Here is a 10,693-nt window from a genome sequence, read left to right as displayed (position 1 = left end):
GAGCGAGGGTCGACCTTGCACTGGCGGGCGAGGATAGCCCTCGCTTCGACGCGGCGAGGTCGAGCCTCGCCAGGCCGGCCGGCGGGGCCGACCTCACCGGCTTCCGCCTCTGGCCGGTCACCGGTCGGGCAACCGGCCAGAGGTTGAAGATGAAGAAAAAAAAATCAAAAAAAAAAAAAAATCAAAAAATAATATTAAAAAATTATTAGTTCGGGGTAAAATTATCACAAGTGTACCAGTTTGGGGTTTTTCGTGGTCAAAAAAATAGTTTAGGGTAAATTTGTCACGAATTTACCAGTTTGGAATAAAATTATCACGGGTGTACTAGTTTGGGGTTTTTGGTGGTAAAAAAAAAAGTTTGGGATAAAATTGTCACAGGTGTACCAGTTTGGGGTTTTTAGTGGTAAAAAAAAAAAGTTCGGGGTAAAATTGTCACACGCGTACCAGTTTGGGATTTTCGATGGTATTAACCCTAAAAAAAATGGAGATAAGTGTATTCAAAGTCCTATAAGTTGTCGCAAAAGTGCAAATGAGATCTAAAGCTTTCAAAAAGTCTTTTCATTAGCTCCGTCCAATTTGATAAACGGAAAATACTAACAAAAATTATGACTTGATTGTACTTTTTTTAATAAATTGTAGGACTTAATTATGCTTTTGGCGATAAATTTTATGACTTCTATTCCGCTTATCCCTAAAAAATAAATGGTATTTCTCTCCTCTCTCTCTCTCTCTCTCTCTCTCTCTCTCTCACACACACACACACACACACACACAAACTCGTTCCAGCCGCCGTCTGGACTGCTTCTCTCTTCAGGTCCTCTCTCTCTCTCTCTCGGTGAACATGAACTTACATTCTGTCGGACACAGTAATTCAATGCTGCTCTTGGAGGCATCTTTTCGATGGTGCTTGCAATTGTCCTCGTATGGGTGAGTCTAGCTGTCGAAGTATTGCCTTGCCTTGTTGTGCTGACGGTGGAAACTGCCAACACATAGTTGGTAGGCCCTTGAAATCCGAGGTTCACAGCCTTTGACTGTCGTCTGCTCTGCTTCACGACAAGAAATTTCATGGTATCGATTGAATTAGAGGCTAGTGCTTCTGCTTCCAGGCCTAGTTTTTCCGCGGATTCTGTGCACAGCATTGCGTAGGCTTGCCCTTTTCTCCCGCTATATTATTGTTGTGCAGTTGTTCATCGGGGTAAGTTCGGACAGTGAAATTTGACAATCTGAATATATATGATCCGTTTGGATACTGATTTCTCATTGAACCCCCGAGACCCAACGGTGCTAACATTTTATTCGGCGTCGTGCTATTTTGAATGCCGTGGAGCAATTACTAATAAGCTGAGTTTCTCGATATGATAATTGGTTCATCTGCCGCTGTCGATGACAATTCGCCGGCACTCTCAGTCATTGAGATTTGTTCTAGGTATATAACTTGCAATACGCTTTCCTTGCAATTTCTTTAGCTGGTAGACGAAATGTGCTGATTTGAGGTTCCTCCACTTTGGAATGGAGAATAACTGGAGACGATAGAGCAGGATTTGCTGTGGAAATAACTGTGAATACTTTCACATTGTCTCTGCTCTTTTCTGAAAATGCCAAACAGGAGTGCTCTTGCAAAATGTACTATGATAATTTCAAGAACTAGTCTGATAAAAAATTTTCTTTAATGGTTGAAAGTTATGGATGTTTGAACGGCAGTTTGAGCAACAGTTGTTGCAAAGACAATCTAACAAAAAAGACTTTTTGACTATTGTTGAATGAGATAGTACTTCTAAGATATCACATTTTGGTCGATGACTTGGGAGAGTGTTGAAATGGAAGGCATACTTTCCTATTTTAAGTAGATATGGCAGTTGAGAAGTGGGCGATTTAGAAGGTACAAAGGAAGAAGTTGATCAGTGAGAGTGAAGTTGCTTGTTGATAGTTTCTTTTTGCATTTGATTCAGGCAGGACTATGCCTAAAGTGAAGACCAATCACGTTAAATACCCAGAAGGATGGGAACTGATAGAACCCACGCTTCGAGAATTGCAAGCTAAGATGAGGGAAGGTTTATAATTCTCTATTTTATTTAGCTCTTTTTGCATAATCGCTTTTGAATTGTTGGAGCTGGTTGATGATTTTAAATCATGGCAGAGAATGTTTATATATCATCTGTGGCTCAAGTTATTTGACACGAAATGATCTTCATTATTTATTTTTTGTTGTGTGTATAACCATTGTCTCTTAGAAGATTGACTTTGTCAGGCTGAATGTTGTGAATTGTGGACAGCTGAAAATGATCCTCATGATGGCAAGCGCAAATGCGAGGCACTGTGGCCCATTTTCAAGATTGCTCACCAGAAAAGCCGATATGTATTCGATTTGTATCACAGCAGGAAAGAAATCTCGAAAGAATTGTATGAGTTCTGCTTGGAGCAGGGTTATGCCGACAAAAACCTAATTGCCAAGTGGAAGAAGGTTGGTCTTGGTCCCTTTTTAGTCTTGATGGTGTTTGCTGCTCTTATTGGTTTCGTTCAGCTAGGATCTTTACGGTTGTTAGTTGAAAACATATTCATCAGAATCGGTCGATTCTTGATACGTATCATGCCCATTTGATTCGATTTAAGGTCTACACGACATGTATCTATAAGGTGGATCAGTGATATCCTGAATTGCAAGGGAATTTACTATACATATCTATCGATTCAACTAATTTATAATTTCTTGTATATTTACCTATCAGGTAATGATATTTTTGTCGTACTTTATCCTCATGCTGTAATTTGACGGTTATAGAATAATTAGAAGTAAATTTATACTTACAATACATTTATAAACAAGACAAGATATCAAGATGTATGATTTATATTTATATTTCTTTCTCGTGTTAATGAAACAATGAAAAATTATATCTTCCTATATATAAAAGTGGGAACACAATATCAAGTATTTGAAGTCGAGAGTTCTTTCTCATATCTAATTGAATCTTACTCAAAATTTAATATCCTGTGACTTTCTAAACATACATATCTCTATGGAGAAGCTATCATTTGAAGGTACTTTGCCGAATCTTACGATTCGATTCGATTCGATTCTCAATTCACAACACGCATCCTGATTTAACAATTATGGTTGAAAATCTGTCATTTACTCTTGTTAAGTTATATGGTTGATACGCACTGTGGACACACTTCCTGCTAGCTGTAAGTTTTTTGCGAAAAATAGTTGTTCAACAAGGTGTTAGAGCTTTGTAGCAAAACAAAAAAAGGTTTTGGAGCTTTAGGTAAGGGAATTGAATTATGGTAAGTCCTCTTGTTATCAGTCTGGTTATCTAAACTTTAGCATGCTAGCATGATGCTGGGTTCTTATTTCTGATGGTTTCCAAACTTAATGACTACTTCATCTGACAACCAATGCTAAAGCAGTTAATTTGTCGGTAATCAGCTTGTCATGCCCGGTATGGGGAAATATCTTCAAAGAAAAAAGCAGTGAATGCGAGAATGGGATTTTTCAGCTAATATCAGTCCTGTTCTTTTTCATTTCCTTTTTTCACTCTTGCATTCTGAGGCGAAGTGATTGATGCTGCTTTAAAATTTCTCTACACTTGTGGTCCATGGTCATGGAAGCATTTTGGACCATCTCGGCTGTTGGCTTTTAAACAGAAAGTGGTGTGATCCTCTTTCTTAGGAATGTATCTGTTGTCGAGTATTTTCCAGTCCACTGATGGGTATGATATGATGTACATTACATATTCTTTTGTTTACTCTGCAGCCGGGTTATGAGCGGCTCTGCTGCCTACGCTGCATGCAGCCTCGTGACCACAATTTTGCTACAACATGTGCGTGTCGAGTGCCCAAGCACTTGAGGGAGGAGAAGGTGATAGAGTGCGTTCATTGCGGTTGCAGGGGTTGTGCGAGCGGAGATTGATCGATCACATACTGATGCGGGCAGCATACATGGCAGGTCTGCTGTTCTTTTTGTGAACTTAATTTGCATCACTTAGTTGGGTGGAGCTGACTATACATCATTAGGCTTCCGAGAGCTTAGACTTTGCAATGAATGGAGCATCATGTGCTTAGCATAGTCAAGAAAAACCGTCTCTGAGACGCAAGCACTGTTGACTTATGTACGCTTCTTTAGGAGTTTCGCGTTGCCTTGTGCTCGCTTCATCTTCCGACTTGCGCATCCGGAATCATGTGGGAGTTCATCATCGGCGCAACCTCAAGTATATCGTAATGTCAGGCTCTTGGACTCTGGCGAGGTGGTGAAGTTCTTTCTTCTTCTTCTTCTTTTTTTCCTCTCTTTATCAGGGTTAAGTTCTTCAAAGGCACTTGTTTGACACTATGCTAGGATTGGCTTGAATGGACGAGACCATCGTATATCTTCGGCACCTAAAATTAATCCGTGCATGTAGATAGCAAAGCCAAACGGCAGGGCAAACTTAGATACGACATGCAGCTAAAAGCAAACTCAAATTCCCAAATTTCTATTGGTGGCATGACATTATTAATGTCGGATGCGCTCGCGTCCTTTTCGTGACTGCAGACTCCCACTCCACGTAATTTTCAAATCCGTGACACATCCAAGTTTACAGAAATAAAGTTCAAGTGCAATTTCTCCCAATAAAGCTATATATATATGTAATATAGTTCATATTTATGACGTAAGAAAAAACAAAGGCTCACCTCCAAAGTAATTGGGCCACGTGTCCGATCGGGCGAAGAACGGACAAAGGCGCCCGCGGGACATTTTCATGATTCCATCAGCAAAACACTCACCCTCGCTTGCTTCGCTTGTTTGCTTCTTTAGACGTACAGAAAACCCACCACGAGTTAGTAAACGCCGAGCCTGTATAATAATACGCTGTTGAATTCATACATTAGATGAAGACCCAACAAGACGTTCGAGTGATTGGTGGTTCAAACGTAAATCTACTTAGGTTAGAGCAGTATGCAGATTAATTAGCAGGCCAATGCTATCGGTTTATTTGGGTTAATGAATTAGAGCTTGAACGTGGGTCTAGTAACCTGGTCGGTCCATACATGTCGCACGTCATGTCCTAAAAAAGACCAAATTACGCGGAGTTAAGCTCATCCAGGGAACGAACGAAACTAGGCTTGATTGCAAGCTAAGCAACCTCGTTCTGATTCATGTACCACCTTTTTCTTTTTGTGCCGGAGGTTCTCCTCACTAATCAACGGCCAATTATGGACATGGAATTTGCTAGTAAGTACCTTGGATTTCCCGAGGGAAACCCACTCGATACAATAAGGAAAAGATGACTGAAATTCCAATGGCCAAGGGACGATAGCTCCTACCAGTCTCTCTTTCTCAGCAATGCACGTGCTTACTCTATAATCAAAAGACATGCTATGAACGAGATCTCGGATGATGGAACCTTGTATATACTTCTTAAATACGTATATGCTCATATAAAGTTAGTTGTGTACATCCCATGATCGCACGAAACATCTTTCCTTTTCATCTAATCATGCACTAACTTAATCATTACACATGGCCTTTCTCTCGATGAACTTGAATAGTGCTTCATAGAAAATTGAATTGCCCAATCGTTGAAGCCGGCGGATGTAATTGATAGCGATTGGTGCTATGATTCAGACAAACATTACAAGCTCATCCGTGATATTTTACGCGCACTTTATAATCGTGTGCATCATTGAATAGGGACACATCATATCATTTTTCTTTTCCTTAGAAAAAGAAAACAGTCTTTATGACATTTTTCACGTTGCAATCGTTAATGACTTGATTTATGCCTTTCACATTACTTCACTACCATTCCAGAGGGGTCTGGTGGCTTACTAGAGTCGAATTTTAATCGAATTCTGCTGGAAAATTATATGAATCTTTCAATATTCCAAAATCTTTTGTTATCGAGACAATAATTTTCCGCTGGCACATTCGCTGGCGCACGCACGCACATGCGGGGTCCTTGCATGGCTAATGTGAATCTAATAACATGTGATTGAAATCGCATCTCAAAGCACATGCTAGATCCATATTGGTCCTATCATTAACACTGCGTTTTACTATAGTTTTGGAACTATACATACACAGTTGAATGTTGTACTGCAAAGTTGTGGGAAGAGGAGAGAACCTCTCCCTTTCTTAATTTATATTACCTTCTTGATATCTTTTAGGTAATCCGCACTCGGGCAATGAGCCAAGGCAAAGAATCCTGATGAAAGCAATTAATAGGAGCCCAACCCTATGAAGCATGCATCGCATTTTACCTAATCACAAAACGCCAAATGGGCAAGAGGGTACTTAAACTTATGATTATTATATGAGTTGTGACGATGCTTATGGTGAAATCAACCCAACGCCGTAACGTCGTCGCTTTCTCTTTAGAATAATTGATGTAAAAAACAAGAGGCTTTCCACTACACCCGATGCAAGGAAGGACAGATGATCGAGAACGTTAGTTGAGCTCGAGCCTCGCCATAATCTAACATGTTTTTCCTCCGATGGAAAGGGACCAAAATGATGCGGGGAATACAATTATTTAGATGTGAAAGACGATGCAATCATGGCAAGATCGTCAGCCTATGATGCTCCGAGGATTCTTTTATTAACTCGAATTTGTATCTTAGTTAGTGGTGTAATTATTGCTATGAGAAAATGTTAATTGGTACTTAAGCCTCATTCATGGAATCTATTTTCAATGTTTTTGAAGACATCTCTTGATAACAACGCGCAATGCCTCGAGTTTCTATCTCACTGGCCAAATTGCCATTTACTTTTTTCGCAAAAGATGCAATTCCAACCATTTACGTCCAGACAACAAGCGTGACTTTGGGAGAGGAAGACTCACTGATCGATACATGGGAGAGAGAGTTGTGGATAAAATTACTAAAAACTTCTTATTTGAATGCCAATTCATTTCTAAAATTTTCAATTTAGACATTTTAATCCTAAACATTTTAACGATTTGCCAATATAGTCATTCTGACCAATTTTGGCCGGTAATCGCTAACGTTGACAATTTGTGCAATTTTTAAATTTCTTTTTCTTTTGTTTGTCCTATTTCCCTTTGCCGCTTGCTGGGGCCTCGACGATGGCTAGGACGCCCTCGCCGGCTATAGCCCTTGCTAAATCTGGGCAAGGGATTGTCACCTCCACCGACCATCGCTCAGGCCTAGCGAAGTGAAAAAATGAAAAAATGAAAAAAATGTAAAATTCAAAAATAAAAAAAGTGTAAAAATTGTTCACGTCAGCGTTGGTTGTCCTGTGCCGATCATGCTACGCAAGACGGCCGATGCTGACTAGACCACCACATTAGCAATTTTCGATAAAATTGACCAAGAGGACTACATTGGTAAATCGTTAAAATGTTTAGGATTAAATTGATCAAATTAAAAAAATTTACAATTAAATCGGTTTTAAGATTCTGAGACGATAATCGTCACTTTTAAGGTCTAAAACTTTATGGTCTGCTTTTTTCTAAATGCTTCTGATTACTTACAAGTAATTTTTATGGATCTTGTTATCGGTAATGATGCAGCGTTGACTTTGTCCAAACTATCTTGCATGATAATCTGTGATAAATGGAAGCACTTAAATGGATCCCTTGAATTGCCAGACATCACATGCCCAATGCTTCTGTCATGCGTACAATTATGGTATCGACGCGCTTCCCATCGAAGGGAATGTCCAGAAACTAGAGTCTGGCTATATCAGGACATGGAGCTTGTGATAAAACAATTCAAGACATTAAGCTGGATCGGCCCCTTTCTAGTTATAATAAGCAAGTGGAGAGAGATCGGTCCATCCACGCACATGAGACTCGTGCAAGGAAAAAAAGTCCAACATTGGATTGTTAGTTAAAACCAGAACGGCGTATATAGTTGGCCCGTAATTTGATGGCTTAAGTTTTCGAATATACGTCATTTCAACTAGATTGGTCCTCAAGAGCTCCCTCTTAAATCTCTTCAGTATTTTAATTTTTCTGGAGCTTCTTCCAAATTGTTGAGTATAAAAAGGGAAGACAAGGTTCTCCTTCTCCTAGTGCACTTATGTAGAGCTCTCTCTCTCTCCGCATATATCTGTATGTAATAAGCCTTCACAGAGAATTAGAAGATCAGGAGAGAGAGAGAGAGAGAGAGAGAGAGAGAGAGAGAGAGAGAGAGAGAGAGAGAGAGAGAGAGAGGTTTAAGAAAGAAGGAAAGAAAGAATGGGAAGAGCTCCATGTTGCTCAAAGGTGGGTTTGCACAGAGGGCCTTGGTCTGTTAAGGAAGACGGGTTGCTCATTAAATATATTCAAGCTCATGGAGAAGGCCATTGGAAATCCATGCCTAAAAGAGCAGGTATTTCATAAACATACGTAGACACACACTCATTCACCTATATAAAAGATGTGGTTTCATTAAATTTTTGCATGATAGAATTTGCTTGACTGGGTTCGCAAGAGAGAGAGAGAGAGTAATGGTCGGAGAAGAGAGAATGGTAGTCGCGGGAGTCATGAGAGATGGAGTCACTAGTCAGAATATTGCCATCGGCAATGGTGACATGGTGGCAGCGCGACAACGACGGCCAATGGCAGGGTTTGGGTGGCCTGAGGGTGAAGAGAGTTGCAGTTAGGTTCTTTGTTGCTAATTAAGTTCACTCACAAATTTTCTTATCGACCTATTAATGAGCCCCAGAAGTTCCGGCAGTAACATAACCTTATCTCTTTGCTGTCTGAAGAACCACCTAGAGTTTGCTCAATTTGGAAAATAAGGGTGGTGCATCATTGATGACATATTCAAACGGTTCATTTTCTCTAAAATGGTTATTGAAAGGCTGAAGATGTTTTGTTTTTCCAAAGCAGTGCCATGGATATTGCTGAGTGACCTTGATTAATTCCTTTGGAAACATTAGTCCGGAGGCGAAATGATTGATCTTACCGATGGAAAAACTTTCATAATGTCGCTAATGCAATACTTTTAGGGAATCTTTTCATTCAATAGCCTTCCCCATCTCTTAAAGACTGCCATGTGCAGTAAAATTTTTTAAAGATATATCTGTTTACTAAACGATGCAACAGGTGAATTTTAAATAACATATATTTTTGTATGAATTTAGTTGAATTTTGTATTCGTCGGCCATGGCATCTCTTTTTCCTTACTTTTTCTTTTGGCCTTGTGAAGGATTACTTAGATGTGGGAAGAGTTGCAGGCTAAGATGGATGAACTATCTCCGACCTGACATCAAGCGCGGGAACGTAACCCCGGACGAGGAAGACCTCATCGTCCGCCTCCACGCCCTGCTTGGCAACCGCTGGTCCCTCATAGCTGGGAGATTGCCGGGCCGGACAGACAACGAGATAAAGAACTACTGGAATTCCCACCTCAGCAAGAGAGTGAACGATGATAATCACCAAAGGAATTGCAATACTAGAGGCATTAAGGGGCCCAAAAAGAGGAACAATGTCACCGCTAATAAGGTCAGGTCGTTCATCAATAAGCAGAAGCAAGAGATGACCAATGAAAATGGCGAGACGAAAATGACAAAGATCAAAGTGCATCAGCCAAAGCCCACTAGGGTTTCAGCTGTTGCAAGGAACAACGGTTGTAATAGTTTTCTGAAGGGGTCATGTGTCGACAATAGTAATAATAATATTATTGAAGAAAACCGAACAGCTCCAAGTGAACAGCTTCCGCAACAACTCCCTCCATATCTATTGTCTGGTCCGTCGGTGATGAGCGCCGCTTCCGACATTTGGGGAGCGTTGGTTTTAGACGAAGATCGTATCAATGTTAGCGATGAGTGCTACTACTATCATGATCGTCATCAAGAAACCACAAGTTCGTGCGAAATCTTGATGCACACCAAGGAAGAGAACAACAGCATGTTGCAGAAGATCTTCGAGGAATATCAGGAGCTCCTGAGAGCGGAGGATCGCGAGCAGATGGGGACTTTCGTCAATTCCTTGTTGATTTGACTGGCAAGAAAAAATTGTTGTTAATTTTGTGATTAATAGTGTGAAGCAGTTGGCTTTTGCGCATGTTCCGCAACGAATTTTCACGTGCCTACATTCCACTCTTTCGTTCGCGTTTTGAAAAAACTTTTTGCAGAGTGACGGCGTGGGGACGTGAGAGCAATATGAGTGGAGGATCCTTTAATAATTAAGGAGTTTTAACGTAATGGATGCGGGTCTACACTCCTAATTCCCCAGTCCTAGAAAGTGGCAACAAAAAGACAAAAGCCAAAAAAAATCAGAACAAGGAACAAAAACCAAAATGTTCCTGGTCTTCTGAAATTGATTAATTTGAAGCAACTGATGATAGTTGCAGTACCAAAAGTAATCTACGTACACTTGCGGATGATTCAAACCAAAGTAGAGAGGACATACGTACACTTGCACGATCAGAATCTTGAATCGTAGAGAGGACATGCGTATAACGATCTTGAATCGAAAAAAACCGACCAGAGAGAGAGACTCAGATGAGCCCAAACTTGGAGAAGACTGCATTCTTGTTTGGTGAGCTACATCACGTGGAGTTTTTACTTTTATCGAAACATTGCGTGAAGTTGATGATGCTGTAACACCACGAAAAGAGAGAGAGGAGGTCCGGTTCATGTCTCATCTCCGAACAAGGTGAAGTCGTCTTATAAGATGCATCAAGAAGCGGGAAAATTGTTTAAAAAATTCATAAATCTATTGCACTTTTGCCAATTCGGTTCTAAACCTTTCGCATTTGTCAATTT

At 40.3% G+C, this 10,693-nt stretch overlaps 2 protein-coding genes across 4 annotated transcripts; both read left to right on the top strand.

The window, feature by feature from the left end:
- The first annotated feature begins 756 nt into the window (after positions 1-756).
- LOC115675432 (protein BUD31 homolog 2-like) lies at positions 757-4,241 on the top strand. 3 transcript variants are annotated; one of them, XM_056318515.1, is made up of 4 exons: positions 757-814; positions 1,950-2,051; positions 2,274-2,461; positions 3,755-4,241. In XM_056318515.1, exons 2-4 carry the CDS (start codon positions 1,958-1,960, stop codon positions 3,908-3,910), a joined length of 438 nt encoding a protein of 145 aa, XP_056174490.1. In that variant the 5' UTR covers positions 757-814; positions 1,950-1,957; the 3' UTR covers positions 3,911-4,241. The 3 variants fall into 3 exon arrangements, with proteins under 3 accessions (XP_056174490.1, XP_030453938.1, XP_056174491.1); XM_030598078.2 differs by lacking the exon at positions 757-814 and having other exon boundaries at positions 1,680-2,051; positions 3,755-3,946; positions 4,124-4,241; XM_056318516.1 differs by lacking the exon at positions 757-814 and adding an exon at positions 1,683-1,879.
- Positions 4,242-8,114: 3,873 nt separating this feature from the next.
- Positions 8,115-10,003, top strand: LOC115675429 (transcription factor MYB8-like). Its single transcript, XM_030598072.2, has 2 exons — positions 8,115-8,310; positions 9,133-10,003. Exons 1-2 carry the CDS (start codon positions 8,178-8,180, stop codon positions 9,924-9,926), a joined length of 927 nt encoding a protein of 308 aa, XP_030453932.1. The 5' UTR covers positions 8,115-8,177; the 3' UTR covers positions 9,927-10,003.
- Positions 10,004-10,693: the final 690 nt, after the last annotated feature.

The sequence above is a fragment of the Syzygium oleosum genome, unplaced genomic scaffold, assembly GCF_021117445.2.
Source record: "Syzygium oleosum isolate NSW1041296 unplaced genomic scaffold, Sole_v2.1 Sole_v2.15, whole genome shotgun sequence".
In the NCBI taxonomy this organism is placed as follows: Eukaryota; Viridiplantae; Streptophyta; class Magnoliopsida; order Myrtales; family Myrtaceae; genus Syzygium; species Syzygium oleosum.
Note: the sequence above shows the minus strand (reverse complement) of the source record. Positions and strands in the feature narration are given on the sequence as shown.